The sequence below is a fragment of the Falco rusticolus genome, chromosome 2 (genome assembly GCF_015220075.1).
Source record: "Falco rusticolus isolate bFalRus1 chromosome 2, bFalRus1.pri, whole genome shotgun sequence".
Classification (NCBI taxonomy): domain Eukaryota; kingdom Metazoa; phylum Chordata; class Aves; order Falconiformes; family Falconidae; genus Falco; species Falco rusticolus.
The window spans coordinates 64,779,804-64,804,399 of record NC_051188.1 but is presented as its reverse complement, the minus strand read 5'-3'; the positions used below and the strand labels follow the sequence as shown (position 1 = coordinate 64,804,399).

The window sequence follows — 24,596 nt, the reverse complement described above, 5'->3', positions numbered from 1 at the left end:
GCCCTAAGGGCAGGCACCGAGGAGTAATGGGCGATAACCGCTGCCTGGAGGCAGGTCAGGGAAGGTAACCTCCTTACAGCCGTGCTTCCTGACTCTGGATTTTCCCCTTTTTACCTCAGGAATGGCGTGGGGCACGGAATTATTCTGTACGTGCTGGCTGGGTAGCCGCAGCCATGAGATGTGTGTTGGTGGAGGTGTTCGGTCTCTGTCTTCAGAGGAACCTCTGTCAGGGGGTGTGGGATGTGGGGTGTCGGTATTTGTTACACCCGTGGGTTTTGTGTCAAATCTGAGGAGTGGGAGAATATACAAAGGTGAGTCTTCTAACTGCCGATCAGGTAGCAACAATTCAACAACTTGAGGTCTGAGTATTTAATTGTTCCGGTTCTGATTCATGCTGTACTACCCATGACGGTCCCATGAGCCAGAGTTTACCCAAGGCTGTGTGGTGCCACTCCATGGGCAAATTCCTTCTCCATGAATGAAGTGGGCAGTGGTTTTGGAAGATAAGCCTCGATGTCTGTCTTGCAAACTCTTCTGCGTGGACAGACCCTGCTGCCTGTTTAACTTCTGTGAAGCCGTTGAGTGTTCTGTACCCAGGTGATAACTGGCAGCTATAAAGCATCCTAGGAAGTTGCCATGAATCCAGTTTAGCAAGGTGACTTGATAGATCAAGCTAAAACGGAGTCAGATTTGCAGTTCTGAAACTCCATTAGTGGTGTGCTGCCTGAGATGATGTGCTGTAACACTGAAAAATCATCAAAGATATTAAAATAAGAATTTTTGATACTACATATGAAGAAGGTAGATTGACATAAGGATTTGTGTTTCCTTCCAAGCCATATACTTTCGTGAAGATAGTTTCAGAAGTTACCCCCTTCAAAAAGAATCTTTGTAACTTGTTACACTTGTACTTTTCGTTTTTAGAAAGCAAGTTCAGGCCATATTTGAGCTGTTGTGCTGTACCTTCCTACTTTTCAACTACTTGGCTGTATTATGGAGAAACATACCCCCCAGAATTCTGTGTAGTCATAATTTGGGTCAGTTTTGCACACAACTGATCCTTTGCTCTAAAAACTCCCAACTTTTAAAAGTACTGAAATCTGTAAAACTGACTGAACAGTGCATGCTTAAATCCATTTACTTAAACAGCTTTGATATACTGAGTGTAACATTTGATATACTAAATGGAGTGTAAATGTTTGCGTAAATCATAGAATCATTTAGGTTGGAAAAGACCCTTAAGATCATCAAGTCCAAACATTAACTCAAGATTGCCAAGTCCACCACAAAACCATGCCTCTAAGCACCACAGCTATGTATTTTTGAACACTTCGAGGGATGGTGATTCCACTGCCTCCCTGGGCAGCCTGTTCCATGGTTGACACCCTTTCAGTGAAGAAATTTTTCCTAATATTCAATCTAAACTTTCCCTGGCTTTTTTTTTTTGTTGGGGGAAGGGAGTTTTGAGCCACTTTTAGAAATAGCAACTGGAAGTTATTTAAAGCATACTTGCATGTGTATTTTTTTCAGCTGTAGGAACATTTGTACAAGAATTCTTTTTTATTTTGTAGGGTTGATCCATATGGGTTTGAAAGGCCAGAAGACTTTGATTATGCATCCTATGAAGCATTCTTTTCCAGATATCTAGTGGTACTCACTAGAAGAGCAATAAAATGGTCCAAGCTCCTAAAGGGGAATAACAGTATACGGAAGAGTTTAAAAGGTGAGCCGTATGTCTGTTTATAGGTGAAAGTGTATTATGTTGGAACCAATCTAAATCATATTAAACTGGTTTGTGGTTTTGAATGTTAAATACTATTTTTGTCTTCAAATGAAAAACTAGTATAAACAGTAGTAATACAAAAGTAAATATGCTGTTAGGGGGATTGTTGATTTGATTAAAAGTTTACAAAGGAATAAAACCTTCTTTGGCATCCGCTATAACATTACATCTGTAACCCAGAGGTTATGGCCACTGGCACTTGAAGATGCCCTTTTACAGCTGTTTTTTGTACTGTATTCTGCTCTGTGCTGTCTTTAAAAAGACATGAGATAATGTAGAAGACAGTGTTTTGAACCCTAGGGATCAGGATGTTAGGGCTCAGAGCTGCCGACTCTTCGATAGTTTTGTAGATTGCTGAGATTTTCTAGCTCTCCTTATCCTCCTTTTGTAAAATCACGTTCACCTTATAGCTAAAAAGGTGTGTACTAAGAACTGATGCTAAATGCCTTACGAAGTGAAGAAAATAAAATTAATGCAGGAGCTAATGCAACGTTGGATAAAATGCTGATGGAACTGTTAATGGCCTCTTCAAAAAGCAAGAAAACCTCTAGTGATATTTTTATCTTGCAAGAGAGACAGGAAGAAATCGATGGAGGGAGTCAGAAGGCGGCAAGGAATCCTGTGAAATTCTAACGTGGTTTTTTTTCTCCTACACTCTTTCTCTGGATTATTTTTTCATGTAAGCATCTAAATTCTCCTCTCTGCTCTTAATGATGCTGTTCCGTTTGCTTTCTCTTTGGGAGCCTTTTGGAGTTGGGGAGAGTTCTCTGTAGATATGTTAAATAGTGAGTAAAACTAAGAGTGAGTTAATCAGGCACTGATTAACAAAGCTGAATACTTAGAGCTGTGCTTCAGGTGCAGACTTTGACTGCTGATTCTGGTGATTTTGTTGTTTTGGGGTCTTTGGGGTATTTTCTTGGCACCAAGAATGGCATGGTAACTAGCAAGATATTTCAAGTGTAACAATGCATTTAGTGTATGGATGTCCGTTTTAAGTCTGAGGAATCCAGGAAAATATAGGTCTGAGTTATAGCTGCTAGACCATATGCTGCTAACCAGAAACTAGCTGCTTCTGCTCTCTTCTTTTTCTTCCAAATGTAAAGAAGCTTTTGTTTAGGGTATCAAGTTTGAATATAGCGTTAACTGTGTGGTGTTTTGAATTAGTGAGGATTCTGAGATTCTGCAGAACTTAGTCTTCTAGTTGTGGAAAAATAATTTCAGGTTTTGATTCATCTCCTCCTCCTCTTAAAAAATGTGTGAACTGTGTGTGAGAGTGGCAGCTTTTAGCAATTTCTATGAGGTCGTTACATTTCCCTTCCCTTGTGTTCCCTGTTCCAGCATTGTACACACAGAATACAAACAGTGTGAACGCCTTTGGTCTTATTTCGGAGCCAAAACTTTGACCAAATCTCTCGACTTGTCCACCAGGCTTCAGTACCAATGCTCATGCAGCCCCACTAGCTACATAATGACCGCAACCTTTAATGTGGTTTCAATTGTCTCTAATAGGCTACTGTTTGTGAAAAATGGGATACCGTAAGTCCACTGGACACAGGAAATGGCTCTTGATCATAGCAAGCCCTTGTGGGCTGGTGCATAATCTTTGATGTTGCTAACTTTTGCTAAAGATGCTTGGATTTGTAGACTATGGCTTCTCATGTATATATCGTAGAGTAGAATTACAGAATCATAGAATTGTTCAGGTTGGAAAAGACCTTGAAGATCATCAAGTCCACCCTTTAACCCAGGACTGTCAAGTCTGCCACTAAATCATGTAATTTTAAGGAGAGTGACTGGAATAAAGTTGAGGAAATGTAGTCTAAGTGTAAATTCAAAGTTGTTACAATTAGCCTCCTGCATTATCCTCCACTGATATCTCAGAAGATGAAGAGCAACAGATTAACTTGTACAATTACTGATTTTTAAATACTTCCCTCCTTATATCACTGTTGAGATTGAAGTCTGTGGCTATGCACTCAGAATTATAGAAGCAGTTGTTTAGGTGTGTGCTTTATCCTGCAAGATGATCCCACAGCAATTTCCTTGCGGACAGGCAGAGAGCAGAAAGTTTGCCTGGTGAGGCACTGAATTTCCCTCCTTTCTAGGACCTCACTTCATTGCTCTGAAGCTTTGTGCAGGAGCTGCTGGTTCTGATTAACTTCCCCTCTGCAAGCTGGCCATAAGCTAGAACTAAGAATACTTTATTTACCGCTTCCCTCTGCCTCTGAACACAATAGCTGGATCTGCAAATCCATATCCTTATTTTGAGTTTTGCTGGGGCCTTTTCAAAATGGGTCCCACTGTGAGTAGATGCGGGAGAGGCATCCTAAGTGTGATATCTCAGTAGCTCCACACCCATTTGTCTTTACATATAGGGCAGCTCATAATTCCTGTCAGGGTGAACAGGAAGATGTGATGATTTGTGTTAATTTTCCAGTTTGGAAATAGGGCGTGTTCACATGCTCTGTGTTTGCCTCATATCCAGGGTGGCATGTATGTATATAATTCTGTCCTACTGTAAAGAAAAATAATTAGACTGTACTTTTAACAGCAGTAATTAAGCAGTATATCCTGTTGTTCTGGATTACAGCCTTCTGGCAGTGTGGGTGATGAGAATTTTGTCTGACAATTCCTTTTACTTGTTTTCCAGTCTTTTTGTTATTTTCTGGTACTTTTTTTCCACCTCTACCCTTGTTATCTTCACTGTTTCCTCTGCACATGTGAATTTCCAGTTTTCAGTCACTTACCTCTTCTTTCTGTCTTGCACTACTGAGATCCTCCTAATTTTTTGCTTTTCTCCATTCAGCTACTATCTTTATGGCGACCAAAAGAGCTTTATGCTCTGGCTTGTTTACAGGTGGGCAACAAACTGACTTGACATAATTGCCCAAAGTAGCTTTTTGACCAAAAGTGTGCTACACAAAAGAATTTGGCTGTAAGTAGATTAGTTAAAACTGACCAGTGGCAGAAGATGCTTTTTAGTCTTTGAGGCTGATAAAATACAGTGAAAGGTGAAAGTAATGATACTAAACAGTGGTTATAACAGGAACACTTCTGTTCCAGCCCAGGGATTGGAGGAAGGAAGGAAGTAGCATCTTAGAAAGTCAGTTTTCATGTTTTACTGTAACCTGAACATTTACAGAACAGATCTGCTTTGTTTCTTCTGTGATGTATTCAGAAAATAAGACTTTCAATTCCTTGTTGTATGCTCTTTTCAACTCTTCTGTAGAAGTTTGCCTGTAGGGTCCAAGTTGGTTTCCTCAGCGTTCAACAGTAATTGTTAGTAACTGAACAGTGCAAGTGCTTCTCAAAATCACACCCTTCTAATATTTTAGACAAGGTAATTTTTGTTTTTAAATGGTGTTTTCCTACATCAACTTAGTCTGTGGTGTAGAGTGAGACAATGTTAATGGGGAAAAGGTAAATACAACTTTATCTAGAAGCAAAAACCTCCAAAATTTTTGTATTCTACCATTAAACAAGGACAGCAGTTTTAAAGTGATTTACTTATTTTTAAGTCTTGTTACTATAAGTAATGCACAGTATTGGAAAATGTTATTTTCTGCCTGGTTTTCTCTTGAATTTACTTTGGGTTTTATCTACCCTATCATGTAACTGCTTTTTCCTGTGATATGAAAAACATATTGGTAAAATGTGACTCTAAACTTGCAGATACTGGCACTGGGTGTCAGAAGTAATGGATTACAAGACTGCTTTTGTTTGCTTAAATATTGATGTTTGTTATTTTGTTAAGGATCAGAGGCAAAAATGTCATGTAAAGATATTTCTTCATGTTTTAAAGCTTAGACCGCATTGTGTAAATGTGACAGTCCTGGGAGTGATTCTGCATGGGGATACTCACGGGTTGGTGGTATTCAGCGGTGCTACTTTTGAGATCAAGCCCCTTGTTTACAATTGGAGTTTGATGAGTGATTGAAGACACATGCACAATTAATCTGTGAAAGCTTCTTAAATGTTACAGTCTGAGGATATTCTGGGGTGTGAACTGTTGCTGGGGGCTTTTTAGTTCCTGAGACTAATGTGGAAGAGGGCCTAAAGACAACAAAATATTTGTATAAAACAATACAATTTTATGTATAGAATATGACATATACATACATATAAAACATACTAAATTGCAGCTGTCCTTATTTTCAAAACTACTTTGCGTCTTTTGTGTGCCAGTTTGCAGATCCTGGCAAGTATGATAATTGTGTGAGGAAGAAAAGCACCATGTAAAGAGATTTTCCATTCCTCGGGGGGTGGGGGAGCTGGGGTAGGTAGTCACTGGGGAGGATACAAGCCTCTGGCTGTCTATTACCATGAGAATGATGACGCTGAGGAATGAGTGTGTGCTGTGCTGCAGGGCTGCTTTCCCCTTTTGCCAGTGTCAAAGGCTTGTCCCTACTTCTCCTGAATTTACTGTGTATTGTTGGATGTGGATGCTGGCTATGCTTTCAGAATTGACAGTTGTTCCAGAAAAAAATACCTCTGGAATGATAGGTTAGAATATGATAATCCAGCAATTTAGCCAGTAAGTTTGCTTCTAGAGATGTTCACGGGCTCATCCGGATGTCTGTTCTTGACCTAAATGGGACTGGTTCCTCATACTCATTTCTGCATTTGCTATGTCCATCTATAGGATTTCTTGAACATTAGAGTTCAAAATCTTGTAAAAAGGATGAAGCGGGGATTATTAAACAACCATGCAAACAAATTATTTCCAGCCTGTCTAAAAAGGTCGTAGTTGATGTTACTTTACAGCTAAAAAAACAGTAGAGATTGTAACCCATAGTATAAATCTTCATTGAAAAGCTTAACAAAAACTGTACCCTGCAGACCAGGTGTTTATTGCAAATGTTAAGGGTAGGAGTGTTTGAGAGAAACCACCAGATTTTAGGTGGGTGAAATGCCCGTTAGAGATGCACAGATCTCTCTGCTCACACTGGGAAAAGCAGCTTTAGTTCCTAGAGGATAGACAGCTGCAATTAGGTGGAAAGTATTTAGAAGGTGCCTGGCTGAGTGGTTGTAAAACCTTGTTTCACTCTGCTGTTTTTAAGGCCTTTAATTCAGGCAGCGTTTATTTTGAGTTACCAGTCTTTGTGATTGGATAAAACCAGGTTAGGTAATAATATTTTGTGTTTGTGTGTGGGCGGAATTTAGGGAGGAGAACTTGATACTGTAATTCATACAGCCTCATTCATTTAGTAAGAAGCATCTGGTTCCTTTGTCAGTTTCTTCACCCTGGAAAAATCTGAAGGATCTCAAACACTTGGCTTTTTGGGTCAGAAGGGGTAATGATGATTTAGGATTATATACCGATATGCAGCATTGGCTCCCTATTCATATTTTTTCATACCATTCCTTGGATAAAGCTGTTTTGGCTGTCATTAGCCTGATGCTTCTTCCTGCAATCTTGCATCCTAGTTATTTACACTGAATCATCTGTTTAAAAAAAAGACACCCAAAGCACACTCTGGTGATGAATATGATGCAGGAGATAAGAGCTACTTTAGATTTGAAAAGACTTCTTCAGTTATTCTAGGAAAAGTCATCTGCTGCTCACTCGCATCTCCAGTTCTTCCAGAGGCTTATTGAGAGGGTAGCACATACTTCATACTCCTCAGTTTCTGCTGTGATTTCAGTGATCAGGTGCTAAGCTGAAATCCTAGAGTTAGGTTAACATAGCTGTTTATGCTAGAGCATAATCAAGCAAACAGGCAGGACTATCGTGTTGGAGGTCATTGGTAATGTATGGAAGGAAAAAGTCAGTGCTTGTCTGAATGAAAAAGGACAAAGATCAAGGAGAAACTTGGCTGTTCTTATCTCCATCCGGAACGGTGGGAAGAAGAGGAAAGGAATCAAAATCTTAATGGGGGGATAGAGGAGGGAAGAAAGCCTGCATCTGGAGATCTGTATGGGGAGTCTGACTGGCAAGAACTTAGGAGTGAATCTAAAATATACTACATAGCTGAGAAGGAAATGCTTATCCTAAATGGTAGCATAGAAGAGAAAGCATAATAATCACTAGTTAAGAGTTTTCCTGCGAGTCCTCAACTTTCTGTTGCTAATTTCCAAAAGGAAAAAAAACAGCTAGATTTTTCATTTATTTATTAAAAACCCACCAAACAAACCCCAAATTTCTTTTTTTGCAGTGAAGAGATATATCAGGAAAGGCATCCCCAATGAACACCGTGCATTGATCTGGATGATTGTGAGTGGGGCCCAAACCAACATGGAACAAAACCCTGGATATTACCACAGGCTGCTTGAAGGAGAGAAGAATGACAAGTTGGTTGAAGCAATCAAAACAGGTTGTTGTCCTGATAAAACTGTTTATCCATGTTTATCCATCCTATGTCCTTACATGTAAGAAAACAAGTTATGTCATGGAAAACTTACATTTCTGTCGTGGTTTCAGTGCTGAATTAACATGTAAATTAGATTAGACTTAAGCTCTTTAACAGCACAGATCTTTCCAGGTTCATCATGGGGTCAAAAGCAATAAGGAAGGTTAGAAGTTATTTGGGTAGGTACAGAGGACAAACTAGAAAACACTCTTATGTCATCTCCTAAGTGATTGAAAAGTTATTATTTTGTACCATGAAACCTGCCTTTGGGTCTGTTTCTCCTTACTTCTGTTCCAGTAGGACGCTGGAAGAGCAGACGGGGTGGTTAAAGATGTGGTACAGTGTCTGTATGAGGCAGGCTTTCTCAGCAGTCTTCTTCCTCAAGTTGAAAAGCTGCTGACAGAGCTATATGAATTATAAATGGTCTGCAGAAGGTGAATGGGGAGCAATTGTTACTTGTTTCTTGTAACATAAGAACAAAGGATACTGAACGAAATTTGCCATGCTGCAGGTTGAGAAGAGCATACCACTGAACTGTGGCACTTGTTGCTGGAGGGTGCTGCTGAGGCCACGAGTGTGAACTGGTTTAAAAAGGCATTTGACAAACTGAGGGGTGGGGAAATCCACCTGATGCATGAAACCCTAAGCACTAAATTTAAATCCCTGAAAGAAGGGAAGTGGAGGAGGAGAAATAGCCCATCTTTGCTAATCCAGTGTCATATGCTCTGTGAACGTTGATCAGTGGCTAATATTGTTGACAGGGTATTAGGGCAACCAGACCTTAGACTGGCCTGCTGGGTGTTTAAAAGAGGCAATAGGGAAGGGACAAGCAAGTAGAAGTTTGATGTAACTGGTATTTGTCCTGAAGATTCTCAACCTGCTGCAGCAGAGCTTTTGTAGAGAAGCTTGTATTGGCAGTATTGCTCAATTAATGAGTCAAGAGGCTGGGCTGTGCTCTGGACAAGCACAGTGCTGAACTGAAGTTGTTTGGTTAGAATGGCAAGTGCAGTTGTTATCTTCTGCCCCTTGAAAAAGCCAAGTAGTTAAAGTTGGGGCTTTATGGATTTTTATTAGAGTTGGATAACCATCTGAATGCTTTTTGGTTTATGCCGAGTTTCTCTTCTGCCTTTCCCCACAACACCAGCAGCAGCACTGTGGGCTTTTGGGACTGCATGCCTTAGTAAGGCATTTTGGAGCATAAACTTTCATTTTCCTACAAATCTGAAGTCTAGTCAGAAATCTTCAGGCCCATATCCTGCTCAGAACTAGAAATGGTAGAGCTCTGACCTACTAAGATGACTTTTGAAAGCCAGCCTTGGTAAGGGCCTGGAGAAGGATCAAACTGTATTCATTTGGGTACAATTGCTGCAAGAGGGATTTGCAAATAATTCCTTTTCCAGTACTAGACAATGACGTGAAGGGTCTTATCATGACAGTAGGTGGCTTTTCACACAGGTTATACCATGCAATAAAAATATTTCTGTGGGGGAGGAAACATAATGGCTGAAGATAAAGATTTTTGTGAATTATGGAGGAAATAAAGTTTTGGAAGAGCTGCTGCATCAATTGTAAGACTGCAGAAGAGAAAACTCACAAGGAGCAAATGAGGGAAGGGATAAAGAAAAATGGCTTGGAGGGTTTTATTGGAGAAAAAAGTGCTAGATTTCCCTTCAGAAAGGAAGAAACAATGTGAACGTGTGAGGGATGGAAGGAGCGAAGTACTTAAGGTGAATGGAAACTTGGTGTTTAATAAACTTGATGTTCCTGTTGGTTGTGCAGATTTTATAGTGGGCTTTAGCTGAGGACTGTTTCGGTGTGAGTTGTCTGATGGTGTTTCTGCCTGTGATTTTTTCCCATCACTGTAGTTGGCTTTGATGGTAAACTAAACTAAGATGTGGAATCTTGCTGCTGTTTACTTCCCATGTCTCCAATTTCCAAAATTTTCAGGCAGTTGTGCTGGTTTTAGTCCTACGGTCTAGCTGTAAAGTTATAGCCCAGGACTATGCTACAGTTTAAAAACAACAGAACAGCAACCATGCTTTCTTTTTTCCAGGGAGAAGGGCAGGAGGACAAGGCCTACCAAAGACTTTATTTCAAATTCAATTTAAAACATGAGTAAGGGCTAATGTGTCCTGTTTCTTTTGCATGCCCAGAAGCAGCAGGCATTTGGAACTCAGTCTCAGTACAGGAATGTCTTTAATGGGATATAATCAGGTTAAAATGTGCAGGTAGACTGTAAAGAAGTGGTTTAATCTTTAAAGAAAGATCTAATTAGTGATAGCAGTAGAAGTATTTCAGCTAAATAAATCTAAACTATCATTTCACCATTTTTACCCCTTAACTTGCTGATTCTTGACTGATGGGCTTTATTGCTGATCTTGTTGTAGATGATCTGCTGTTTGAGCATACTTTTTTTTTGAAGTGTAGGAGAGAGCAGGCTTCTTACTCTAAACAGAAGAATGAGTTTAAAGAGTGCAGGTCTCTAAATTTTGATGGAAATTTTCATGGCTTGGTTTATGTACACATTTAGAAGGGCATGCATTCCTACTGCGCTTTGTTATTCATGCCCTATTATAGTAAAGTTTAGTAAGACAAATTATGTCGGCAGGGTAAAATGTGGCTGTCTTCCTAACACAAAGGCTACATGCTGGTTACAAAAAGGCTTGGGTGTAAGTTGATGTAGTTTCCTTGCAGTAAGCCATGCTTAGGCCAGGCCATTGAATTTCAAAGTATGTCTGTGTCTGCAAGATCTCTCACATGTGCATGCAGCTAATCTCCACATTTCCACTCTTGTGTTTCGTGAGGAGTGGTAGGTGTTGTGAAACCCAGGGTCTGATATTTATCAGCCAGTCCCCCAAGCCTGCACTGCACAGTGTGACTGCTGGCATAAGGGTCTGACTGCATGGTTTGGATCAGGGGTCTTCAAACTACGGCCCGCAGGCCAGGTGTAGTAAAGTGGGGGTAAGTGCTCAAGTCAAATGAACAGCTCTTGCCTGCTCTTGCCTGCTCTTGCCATTTGCTTCAAGTAATCTCTGGCAGGCGTCTTGCAGTATGGCAAAACATACCAGTTTGTGTGCGCTTGGGGAGTGGGTTGACTTCCCTCACCTTGCAGTCAGAGGAGCCTCAGAAGTGGAGGAAGAGGGAGAGCATGCAAGTGGAGCAGAAAGAGGATGATGGAGAGTGAGACCCACCACGCTTAGTGCGCTCAAGTTAATAATCTGGCACAAGGAGTCCTGTGAGACCATGCCCCATGTCTTCTATTAAGGATAAAGACTTCTGGCTCTTGTATCTTGTTTTTGTCTGTGTGCCCTCCCCCTAGACTAAAATACTGTTATTAAATATAAATAAAAGTTTTAAGTCCTTCATAAAATTAGGGAGGACTTCCCCCAGTCCTTGTGGCAAAAACATACTCTGCAATCAAAAAGCAAATTGCAACTGATTCTCTCAACTGCAAACCTTTCTCAGGTTGTGAAATTAAAGATTAGTTCAGTATGAGTAGTCTTTCCTCTGTATGTGATGGACTCTTCGTACTCCTCCCTAACCCTTGTTCTGCATGGCTGAGGGGAAAAGCCATAACTGAAATGTCAGCATTAAACTTTTCTGTAACATCCAGCACATACTTTAATAAACAACAAATTTTAATTATCCAAATACTATGCTGCTCTTCCTGCTAAGAAGAAACAAAACAAATTTATCTATCCTATAACTGGCTATTGCTCAAGTCCTTTTAAAAAGGTCTTTTTCCTTGTGTTTTTCTTTTCAGTTACATGAGAGGTGAAGTATTTCCCTGACATCCCATTTCTGTAAATGATTTGTTCACTTTAAAAGGAAGAAATAGTCATTTGTGAGATAACTTTTTAATGCTTGTAACTTCCATTACACTACTCGTGATTTGGGTAGCTTTCTTCCTTTGGTTGCTTACAGCTCAACCTGTAACAGTCAAAGCTGTAACAGTAACAGACTTCTTCCTTTATGCAGGAAAAGGCTGATAAGAAGTGATAACTTAACAGTAATGTTGTTACTGTTTGTTTTTTTGGTTTTTTTTAACTTGAACCCAATATTTTTTTTTTGTTAAATATAACCAAAACAACTATTTGTATTTTATTAATAAGTCTTAGGTTTTGAAAATCTTCAGAGTTACTTTTCAACAGGATTTTTCCCCCCAGCTTGAACTTCTGAAAATCAAATGCGCAAGTCTGGACTAGTGGCCTTGGGTTCCCTGTTTATAGAGTGAAGCAGGCCCAAAATTAACTGTCTGTTTCTTTCCAGCAACTAAAGGGAGTTTGGGTGACTAGCTCAAACTTGTGTGTCTGATTTTTGGACTTTTGTAAGGAGAGATGAGTCCTACTGTTCATGTTTGGTCTGGAAGAAATGAATGTTCTGAAATGTCAGTAATTGCATAGTCCTTACTTGGCTTAGGATTGATTTTGAAACAGGTGGGATGTGCTCTGCTACTTGGATATCAAAAAATCACTCTACTTCTCTTGGTGATCTCGCACTAATGAAGAAACAACTTTTCTCATGGCCACACTGTGGAGAAATTAAAAAAAACCAGCCACTTTTAAAAGGCGATTTCAAGTGGAATTCACTAACTGCAGGAACAGGACTGGTTTTTTAGCTGTTTGGGACTGTGTGGTAGAAGTTCACTGAATAAATCAGTTGAAAGTTAATCTGATTTGTTATGAGGATATGCTTTCCTAGAGGTGCAGCTCATTTCGTGCCACTTGGCTAGATAAATTTGGTATGTGTTGTTTCTGTCAGACTAATTATTCATTGTTCGTTGAATTATTTTCAATTGAATTATTGTTCATTGAACAAGCAGGTTCAATGTTTGCTTTCATTTAGACTTTTGCAGTCAGATGTTGACAGAGTCCAATCTGAGGAGACTTTCTTTAGTCCTTCTTGAAACTGACTTCTGTATACGAACAGTATTAATCTTTCTAGGAATAGATTATCCTTGAGTGCAGATGGCCAGTTAGCCAAAACAGAGGTAAAGCTCTTTCTTAACATTCATCCACCAAAACTACAGTATAGTGAGCCATAGTGAAGTTTCAGTTGCATTTCAGAAGAGCTGTAAGGGTTTATTTGGAAAGTGAAGGAGGAAATGGCTCTTAATTTTGGTCTTTTTCCTTTTTGTCTAGACATGAACAGAACATTTCCAGATAACGTAAAATTCCGCAAAACTGCTGATCCTTGTTTGCAGCATACACTCTACAATGTATTGGTAGCATATGGGCATCATAATAAAGCAGTAGGATATTGTCAGGTACGTAATCACTCTGTTTTAAGCAATGGTACATTTCACCAATGGTAATTGTTCTTGTCCATTAGAATGTGCGTTTTCAGAAGCAGATCCACAAACTATTTCTGTTATTAAAATGGCCCGAGGAGTAGGGGGAAGTGAATCGCTTTAGGCAAGTTCAGATATCCTTGTGAGTTTCTCTGTGACCTTTTTTGTAGCTAGCTTGATTATGTTTAGTTCCATTTGTTAGCTGCAAAATAAATGTTCTGTCACACATGGTTGTATCAAGATTAGTTGCTTCAGAGAAGGAGTAAGCAAGCTTGCCTTTCCTTCTTCTTCCCTCCTGCCATCTTTCCCAAAACAGTCCTTGTCAAGTATAAGGCATGAGATCTAAATTTCCTTTTTCACTGTCGCATTTTTAAAAATACAGGAAGACTAGCGTTCATGTAACATTGCATAGTTGGGCGGGTGGTAGCATTCATTTAGTGCAATCTCCCTGTATGGACAGGCAAGTAGGAAGAAAATTTGTTTGAAATTCAAGCCGGTATTGCTTAGATGGCAGCTGAAAAAAGCCTCTGTTGTTGCTGCCAAGTACTGTAAGGGTTCTTGTGGGACTCAAGCTAAAGGTTGACAATCAAGAAAGAAGCGGCCGTCTTTTAAGATCATAAGGAAGCAGGAACTGTCATGAGCAAAATGTGTTTTCAGTTCACTTAAGTCCTTTCCTCTCTCCTCCCCTTCCTTGTCAAGGATATGTGTGCCAACCTATACCTCATGTTAGTTGAGAAAGTTAGTACAGTAAATACAACTGTTCCAAAGTTAAAGAATATGAATTGTGTTTCTTGAAATCTGGAGAGGAGAAGACTTAGATTTAAACCTAGACTGAGATCACTATAAAATATTCTTTTTGTGTATCCCAACCTGGTTTAGTACAGAAGTTATTTGAAAAATGAAAAAAAAAAAATTTAAAAGAGGAACTATTTTTATTATTTTCAGTATGATGTATTTATTAAACTATAATTTTAATATTTTGAGACTAACAGAAGAGGGAGAATTATGAATACTCTTTTGTAAGTGTCAGGCTTCTGTATGGAGGTAGTTATACCCACGAACATACACAACTTCTAAACCACGCTAGCTTCTACCCAAAATGCATGTTCAATTGTTACTGGAAAGTTTTGGTACATTAACTGTTTAGTGGACGTTTTAACTTGGCATTATGAACACTGAAGGTGAAAGACGATGACTTACAAAGCCTTATGTGATTTCTTTTTACCTCTGGTCTCCTCATAGGATGAATGTTATCTTTTCTGACTAAATAATTAGAACATAACCCAAAAGTCAGCCTCTCCTTTCCAAGGCATGTTGTAAATCAAACAAAAAAATCACCTTTTCTGCTAGTGAAGCAGCAGACTTCATGAAGATAGATACAGTGATACCCACTGCATGATAGGAGAGATCCTGTGAACGCTAGAAAACAGAGTGAGAAATCAATTTTTTTCCTGTGTTTTGCGGAGCTTTGACTGACTTGAAAGCTGTTAAGGGGTTGTTTCCATAATGCCAGTGCATTTGTGGTGCTTACTGGCATTTAAGTCTCCCATGTGGGAGCATATTAGGCTTTGCATTGTCATGCTGTGACACAGTGCAGTGTTGTCTACCCTGGTATAACTAGTGAAATTCAGTGTCTTGTGAACATATGCTCCAGAGTAGTTTTTGGTCCATGCCACGTCAAATGCCAAATGGTCTTTTGTCACCATAGATGTGACATAAGCTGCCAGCATGAAAACAAATAGTTGCCTTCCTAACTGGAAGGCCAAGCACCATGTAAGGTCTATCCAAGCCATTTGTGTAACAAGTGCTGTGGTGACTCAAAGCTTGAAAATGAAACATTGGAGAAGATGCAGTCCTAATATTACCATGTTCTGGCAGTTTTGCAAAGCCTTCTGAGGTGGGACAGGTGAATCAGACCTGTGGAATGCAAGAAATGAGATCTCAGTTCAGAGAGGAAGCTGCAGCTTGCAGAGGCTGCGAGGGGTGTTCTTTTTGGTAGCTGACATCTGGCTCCCAGCCATGACTGAGAGCACTGCGGAATAACCAGAGATGGTGCTGCCTGTGGCGGTAGACATGCTGGAGAAGTCCAGCTTGGAGGGAGAGAGAGTAGGGAGAAGGCCAAAGAAAGGGATGAAACCAAAGAATGCAATGTAGCCAACACCAACCTTCATAGTCTATAAATATTTAAAGACAATTTTCGGTTAGCTTAGGAAGACCTGGGGTGGGGCGGGGCGGGGGGGGGCTTGCATCTCAGAGGCAGCTTTTGTATATTGTTGTACTGATGTGCTATGTTACTACAGTTGTCAGCTTGTTTACAATGGAAAAGACATACTTAAAAAATGCATAAGGAAGTTAACTACTGTGCATGTAAATTGGTAATATTGCCATAATTAGCAATGTTATGGTATATACAAGAAAAAAGTCCCTGTGACAGAAGCAGTGTGTTTACAGGGAGTACCAGTTTGTGACCTGTGTGTTCTGTATGCCACTTCTCCAGTCAGAAAGGGTCAGTAACAGTTATTAAATTGCACAGCTGGAATTTGGCCAGTCCTGGCTTGACTACATTTAACAATTTTTCTGGTAGCTCTGCCAGTCCCCCCACCTCCCAGTGTTTACCTTCTGTTTGCACATTGAAAGGCAGGGGCTAGAGTGGCCAGTCATTGACTAGCATATGGAGTACTGGAGGTATTATGGAAGCAAATTATTTGTATACAGTCATTTGATGAGTTAAGCAGCAACAGCTTGTAAAAGCTGCTGGAGCTGCAACTTTTTACTGGTGTGTTGGGTTCAGGCATTCTCCTTCTGCAGCTGCACTGCCTACACCTGCAGGTGTGTTGTGTTTACACTGCACATTTAATATGGCTGTGTCTTGGTTCTGGTCAAAGCAGTCTTCGGTTACACTGGGACAGGGCTTTGGGATTTAAAAAAAAAAAAAAAGGAAAATTGAAGGCAAATTATAGACTACTAAGCTTTTGCTTTTAATTTTCCTCTCCTTGATCTCTGTTAATAATTCTTGTGAGCTGTTGTCATGCAGGTTTAATAGCTTACTCAATCGGTGGCCTTTATTATGAGATTTTACTTAATATGCCCCCTATGTAGAAATGTAGTAATTTAGCCCTTAATCAAAAGAAATAAACTAGAAACTCTTAAGATAAATGTATTTGTCTTAAACCCCTCCTTTCTATTTCAGGGCATGAACTTCATAGCTGGATACCTGATTCTTATTACAAAGAATGAAGAGGAGTCCTTTTGGTTGCTAGATGCTCTTATTGGAAGAATATTGCCTGGTATGCTAAAAACACATGTTGTTGTATACTGGAGCTTAGCTTTCATCTTTTGAGTTCTCAGTTTTTAGATGTTTTAGATGTTAAAATGGACTTGCATATACTGAAGGTTTTCTAGGGTCCTGGAAACACAGGACAAAGACACAGCACAGAGGCAAAACTTGTCTGTTTTATAGTTAGATTTTAGTCTTGATGCAGTGGTTTATGTGTGTGTTAATTTGCAGTCCTACTTCTCACTCCCTACTTACACTTGTTAAGTAGATCTCTTCCTGTATCAGTATGATGCCAGGGAACAGGACTTGCAAAGGTATCTGGGATTTGGCACTTCTGGTTGCAGGAATATGGTATGAGACAGGAAGCAGCGACTGCAGAGCAGAGTGAAGATGAGAGGTGTGCACAGTCTGAGCACTGAGCCTGAAGTAGGGATGCCCAGTGGCTTGGCAGGAGGCAGCGTGAGCTTTCTTCAGAAGTATTTGGCAAGGTGGTAGTAGTTTCTACTGTCCTGTGCTTCTGAGCGGGGATGTCTTGGGCACTTTACATGTTGAGATTTTGCAAGGAAGCAAACAAATGTCAAAATCCCTGTCTTTGTATAGGAAGTTCTTGTCAAAGCTCTGTTACAATCAGTGGTGATCTGGCCAGGCTGGTCAATAGAGTCCAGAGGGAAATTCAGCACACCCTAAACTACAGGCAGTATCTACATCTGGTCAGTTCAGTAACTCTCTGTTCCCTTGCCTCGATCTCTGGGTTCGCAGAAGGTGTTTACACAATGTATTTTGCCTCATGTATAAGCTGAATCTCACTGCATGTGTGAAGTAGTTTAAAACCAGAAGCAGACATCAGGCATAGCTATATATTATACTCCTGTGAAATACATTTGGATATGTTTTTAGTATTTAATTACAGACTAAGAATGGTTTCATCATTAATTTCCAATAGCATTGCCCAGGACTGGCTACAGCTACTTCTGTAATGTAGAGCCATACTCAAAATGGAAAACTAATTTTTCTATAAGGAGGCTTTGAAATTCCTTATTGGTCTAGTTTTGCTTTTCAACAGATCTTAATCTTAAATGGTTGGAGACTAAATTCAGTATTACAGTGTCAGCTAAGTGCTGGTCAAGGAGATTAAGGTTGATACTTTCATTTCTGCTTCTTCCTGTTATTGTTTAAGATTAAACAACAAAAAAATATATATATAATTTTTGATTCTTTATGGAACAGAAAGGAAAGATTTGGAGAAAGAAGAAAAAAGAGCTGAGAGAGTCTTTTCATGTTCTTGAACTGCTGTAAGAAATTAATCTTTTACAGTGAATACACCATGTAGGAACTCAGATTTTCCTTGCATATGAGCAGAGCGTTTGAACTTTCTTTGCAGACTGAAAGAGTAGACACAGGTAGGGAGTGCTGTGACTTGTGGAATCGATCTGCAAATATTTGAGGTTTTGCAGCCTTGAAGTTGTCTTTTAAGCTATAAAAACAGTCTAAAGAAATCAACTGTCTGTTGCTTTCATTCAGCCTTGAGAGCTGTAAGCTGTGCAAACAGGTAGCAGACAGGGCTGCTGTCTGCCACATGACCTGCCACTGGCGGACATGGGTGGATGTCTTTCCGTTGGCATCACTGTGTGAGGGGTAGAGCCCTCCGGTATAAGGCAAGCTGTATTGTAAAATGATGTGTGGCAACTTTTGCTTTTAATCTTTTTGATAGTCTTACATGTTTTTATTTGGGGCAAAGGAGTAGGTTCAGAATTTTTTATTCATTGTTTTTGGTAGGCAATTTACTCTAGTTTGTCATAAAACCTTTAGTTCTTGTATATCCTTCTCTACTTTGCTGATACCTAAATGACAAAAGTTGCTCATGTTTTTCCCTCTTAGTTGTTGAATTTATCTTATACCAGTAGCACTGATGATGGGGAAAAAAACCTCATAATGTGAAAGGCAACTACTGTGTGTGAAGGAGATGTAAATTTAGTGAAGTTGTATTTATAGATATATTTTTTACTACCCTATTTACAGATATATTTTTACTACTCTGTAACAAAAGTCTTGTTACAGACTGGTCTGGGTTCAGTACATGCAATACAAGCATCCATCTGAGGTGCTTAAGTTGAAAACATGCATGCTTACGTTTCTTTGATAGTCAATGGGCAGGGGAATAGATATCTAATCAGAACTGCTGATCCGAGTGTGCCCCTTTCCCCTCCACAGTCAGTTTTAAGAAAGCTTGAGGTGTCCCTTCCAGCTTGGGTGCTTCAACAAGAGCTCATGTGAGGTGGTATGAATCTTTTGTGTAGTAAAAATACTTGTATTGAGTAATGCAAGGCTTCACTGTCAGAAAACTTGTTGCTGACAGTCTTTTTTTTTTTTTTTTACCCAACTTTGTAAAAAATATTTTTTCGCTTTTATTCCCAGTGCCTTCCTATATCATGCTTGATTTGTACATTTATAAGATTAATAGCATGATGGATAAAATAATTGGCGTAATTTCAGTGAAATACTGTGTGTATATACGTGAGAGAGAGATCAGACAGGCAGGCAAACTGTATCCATAAAGGAACTTATTCAGGTAGGTAATCACTACCCTTCTGGTAGCAGTGCAAGGTACAGCACATTTCAGGTTAAAGCCCTACAGGTATTTGTTGGGGAAGCAGAGAACATTGCATTCTCCAGATCTTCGGAGGGAAAATTAGCATTCTTTTTTTGTGGGATGCTAACAGTTAGACTAGCCAACGTTTTTCCTTTAGTTTTGTTGCGGGTGCTCTTTTCTTGATCTGTTTGCATTATAATATATGTTTTCCCCTTTCATTTCAACAAATATGCCTCCAGGTCATGTCCTCATTTTCCAATGTGTCCTGTTGTTGCCAGTTAAATCGATGGTGATGTAGGGCAACCTAGAAATCCCTTCTCTGCCCTCTGCAGTGTCCTTATGAATGCTTCCTTCCCCCTGCCCACACACATTTAACTACATTGAACAGTTGCTCTAGTACCTTGATGCTGACAGTATTTTTTTTGGTCGGCAGATGAACCAGGCCAGCCACAGATCAATATCATTGTTTGAAAAATGCAGAATGCGATAGACGGGAGCGTTAGTGGCAGCTTTCTGGGAAGTGACAGAGAAGAGTGCCCAAAACTATGGCTTACCTCCCCATTTGCACTGTTTTGTACATCTGGGTGGAGGTATGTACCATAGAATATGATGAAGGCCTGACTGCTCCACCCGCTGACAAAAGGAGGACAATTTGGGAATGGAACCCCATCAGCAGAGGTTTTCTGGCTGAATTGTTCTGTTATGCCCAAGTGGAGTTGGCTGTCTCTTCCAGCTGTGCTAGCAAAAATCACAGCTTGGTTTGTTGGTATGTGGAGTTTTCCACGATGTTCATCTGGCTGAACATTGCACTACTGGGTATGGCTGGGGGAGGCCAGAAAGATTCTTCTCCTGCTGAAGGCAAGCCCGTAGTCTACTGCCTGTTGTGTCTATCAGCTGCTCAGACAGGGATTTGGGGGGATTAAGACCGTATCTTGTTTAAACACAGCAAGGCAGAAGAGAATTATTGTTTAACTGAAGTTTTGGGTGTTACCAAGATCTTTCATTCCCAGGTTCATTCAAAACAGATGGCTGGAGCAGACAGTATTGCCCACAAGAAGCAGTATGGATTCAATTCAAGCTCAGAGTGGACGCGCCTGCAGTTTGTATTCAGCATAGCTCTAGTGGTTCTGTTCTGTTCATCACTCTGGTTCTTGTTGAGAAATTATTTTGTTCTGTTGAGGAAATACTGGGGAGGTTGCTTTAGAAAGCATCAGGTAGGTGGGGAACTTCTAACTGTGGTACTTTGGTATGTAATTTAAGGAGCATGTTTGTAATTAAATGGTGAGTTTAAGAGAAGAAAAACTTGACAATTTGGACTCCCTTTAGCATGGCAGTTATGTTTATATATAGCAGAACAATTCCCCCCCCCCCCGCTTCAGTGGTTCTCAGTCTTGAAAGCAGCAGTGTTTATCAAGCTATATGCCAATTAGTCTACTAGACTGTTATACTGGAGTTATTTACTCCTACTGAAACCCACTTATAGAGTACTTCTCCAATGGTTGAGAGGTCTTATGATTTCTGCACTAGCCTGGTCATGGCCAATTTTATATCCTTTTATTCTTGTGCCAATGTTGACTTTTAGGGTAAAAAATGTCCCCCTCTCTCTTGTGCTTACCTTTCATGTATTTGTAGGATACAGTAGAGTCATTTTACAGTTCTTTTGCTTCAGTCAAACTCTTCGCTGTTCCTGTTTTGGCCTAATAGTTAGTTTTTGTGCTTGTTCCAATTTTAATTTTTTTTCCCTTTTCCCCACTTGATCACAATGGCACCCTTTTTTTTCCAGTGGGACATGTGCTAGTGCCTTCTGCAGTGGTATTATTGCTCTTTTCACAGCTGAAAGTGTTTTATTTGAGACAGAAAAACTGTAGGATCTTCCTTGCTTTTTTTCCCTTGTGGCACTCTGTTTTTGATTTATGATGTCAGTAATAATGCATGTGCTATTACTCGTCTCTCATTGTCAACAGATGTTTTTTTCCACAGCTTATATGAATTCATAACACCTTTTTGCTGACCTTTATTTGCACATTCTTGTCCTTGTTATTTTTTATATCATCATGTCTCTCTTACTCCAATCTTTTCACTATGTTACTCTGTTGTTCCTTGCATATTGACATGGGACAGTATCTCTGTTTAGGATTCTTAAAAAATACCAGCTTTTTATTTTTCTCCAATGATGTTAATAAAGATCTTACATTAGATGTAGCCTACAAGCATTATTCAAGGATCAGTCTAACAACTGTCCTTCAGCCTGGTACTTCTTAGCCTTTTGTCTTTTAAATATATATTTTTTTTTTTTTTTACCCACATGTATTGCCTGGTTTTTTATAAATGACTAAAAATAAGAACAGAGTTTTGCATGATGAAATAGTCACCAAAGTAGTAAGACTGCACTGAACTAACTGGCTTTATCTGCAAGGACACAAGGTACAATGCAAAAGCCACTTTTGTCAGTAGCTTAGCAACTGCTGGTTAAGACAAATACCTGTTATCTCAACATGCAGACATTTAACATTTCTGTTTTGAGCTCTCTATGGTTCTCAGTTCATAGACTTGCATGTGTCAGCCATAGACTGGCAGGTACTGTTGTGTAAGAGATTAGGCATAGTAAGAGACATGAATATTTGAACTGAATAACAACATAGTTACATATCAAACTCTTGGATATCCTTCTCTTTTGAGATTAATGTTATAACAGTCTTTCAAGTCCCATCATACAGACTTCCAGGTTTGAAGGCAAGGGCCGCTTGAGAAATGCAGAATGCTGTACTACCTTTACAGTGTTTCTGTTTAGACTGCTTGCTTTAATTGCAGTTAAGCATGTATTTATTTCATTCTTGTGGCTGAATTTATTTTAATACCCTGATGGCTATTGCCAGGGAGCCTCTGAATGCAGAACTGGCTAGGCAGCTGTGTCTTTTAAGACCTGCTTCTCCAAAGGGGAGTGGAACTTCTTTTCACATGAAGCATTGTATTCAGCTCTGCAGGTAAAAGTCACCGCTAGACCTGACTTGAGCTGAATTTGCAGCCTGTGATGAAAAGCATGTCCTTTCATAGACAAGACTTGAGCACCACAGACATGTGCCTTTGGTGTGGAAAGCTCCTTGCTATGCATAACGTGCATGACCTCATGCTTGCACAGTAGGTTTTGATAACCAAGCTTTTTTATAGCACCACCCACCCAGAAAATTCCAGCGAATTGATCAGTTCTAGGCTGTTTGCTTATCTTCCTCTGGCAGCACCCAACTACAGGGCCATGAGCTGGCAGAGTTCTTGCTTATCCTTGGAGAGTTCCTTTGTGATCACGTGTGAAGCCATAGCAGTGCCCACCTCTGGAGCACATCACATCTGCTGCTAGGAGAGAGGAATGTTTGCCTGGTAGGCTGAACAATTAGTTTTGAAATATGGGACTCCAACATGCTTAACTGTTAACCAGTAGCCATGATGAAAGCGTTAATGTTTGAACATCATAGGTCAGTTGTACTTACCTAGGAATTAAGCATACAGTGTCCTGTTAAGCTCAAGGCGGAACGTAGGAGCCATCGTGTGCCTGTATTTAGAAACCATGATAAGCCTGAAATGCTTATTACTTACAAATCTGAACTGCTAGGGGACTTGGGAGACTTCAGCAAGCAGGACATGAGTAACTGACATTTTTCTTCTTTAAAATTATGTATATAGTTATACTTTTGGAATAATTTATTTCCTGTATGTATTGTAAGCCCACCCCTTGTCCCCAAATCACAAGCCTCATCAATAAAAGAACAAGCTCAGTATTTAGTAGGTGTACTTTAGGTAGCTGGGTAGAAAACTTACGTTTTTTTCTAGGCAGAAATGTCCTGTATATGACAAGAATATACATGTTGTCAGCCTTACTTTTGTGAGGAAACATGCTAGGTGTCAGCTATGCAGCAAAAGGACCCATAGTGTTTAAAAATGCTGAAGAATATTGTGTTCCTTGATATGGCTGTATTTACACTGGAAGCAGGACCTAAGTGATTTACTCCACCCAAAAAAGTCAAGTATGCCTCTTTCCTTCTAGCAAGCAAGCCTTGTATTAGTATGATTTCATTATGTTGAACTTGAGGTATCTTCAGTAGGCCCTCTGTGCTACTCTGGATGGGATTGCAGCCTTTGGGTATCTGTGCAAGTAGTGGTATTTGCCTGTTTATCTCCCCAGTAAATCAGAGTTTCATCCCTTCCAAAAGTCACCAGCAAAATAAACTTTTCAAAAGAAATCTTAGTTCATTTAGGACTGATCAAAGGTAGAATTTCCTGGCTGTGTACAAAGGAGGAAGGTAGACAGAGTGATAGAAACACAGAAGTGTGGGTTTGGGGGAAGAGGGTTTTTTTGTTGTTTTTTGTTTTTGGTTTGTTTTTTTTTTTCCTGTGTAAAAACCAATTAGTGGCCAAGCCTTAGCGTGCAGTACCATGCTTGCTTAGTTTGTCCTTTGTTTTATTGGAATAGTCATGTTGGAGGGATGTTCTTTTTTTGGTGGGGTTTTTTGTTTGTTTTTTAAAATTTTTAGCTAATGGCTCTAGTCATAAAAGCACTAATGTGTATGTGTGGTATTGCAACTATAGTTTTGGCAGAGCTGTCTTCATGTTAAAGGGATTGTGCTATTCTAACTGTGGAATTAAAACATAGGCATAAAGCCAAAGTAGTTTATTTCATTCCTCATAGCATTTTTTTTTTACCTTCTAATGGCCAGCTAGGGCTCTGCATGTTCACTTACAATTTTAATAAAGCAACCTTCCTGAATATATCACCTTGACAGCAAGAAGCATAGTATAATTGCTGACAAATGTATAATGGGGTTATGGTGCTCAATGCAGATCCTAATACACAGTTTTGTATTTTAACTTGTAAGTTGCCATAAGCTATACTCATATGCTTGAAGTAATCTCTGTGTTAAATACCAAGACTCCTAAAACTGGAAATGTAACTGGATTTGCTGTACAAGAAACCGGCTGAGGAAACAGTGGTATTTCCTCCCATTCCCTCTGCAGCAGACTCGTTTGGCTAGAGCTCATCTTTGTGAAAGGTCCCAGACTTGGTCTGAATGACAGACCCTACCACCACTCCTAATAGTGTATTCAAACTATAAATCACTCTTATTAAAAATGTTTGCTATACTTTTTATTGGAATTTACCTTGTCATAACTTGTAGCTGTTGCTTCTTTTTAGAGACTTCCTCTTACTATATTGAAAAGCCCATAATGCTTACGGTGTTTTCTCTATGAAGTGATCAAGTTTGTTTTTCATTTTCCTTGTATAATTTTTACAAGTAGAGAAGTTCCTTACAGAG

At 39.6% G+C, this 24,596-nt stretch overlaps 1 protein-coding gene across 1 annotated transcript in view; it reads left to right on the top strand.

Annotated features, from left to right (window-relative positions):
- The window catches only part of GRTP1 (growth hormone regulated TBC protein 1), a 36,617-nt gene that overhangs the window by 776 nt on the left and 11,245 nt on the right, over positions 1–24,596 (top strand). Inside the window, exons 2-5 of the mRNA XM_037375803.1 lie at positions 1,572–1,723; positions 7,939–8,097; positions 13,275–13,399; positions 16,614–16,710. Of these exons, the coding sequence (XP_037231700.1) occupies positions 1,572–1,723; positions 7,939–8,097; positions 13,275–13,399; positions 16,614–16,710 (533 nt within the window). The remainder of the gene's footprint in view (positions 1–1,571; positions 1,724–7,938; positions 8,098–13,274; positions 13,400–16,613; positions 16,711–24,596) is intronic.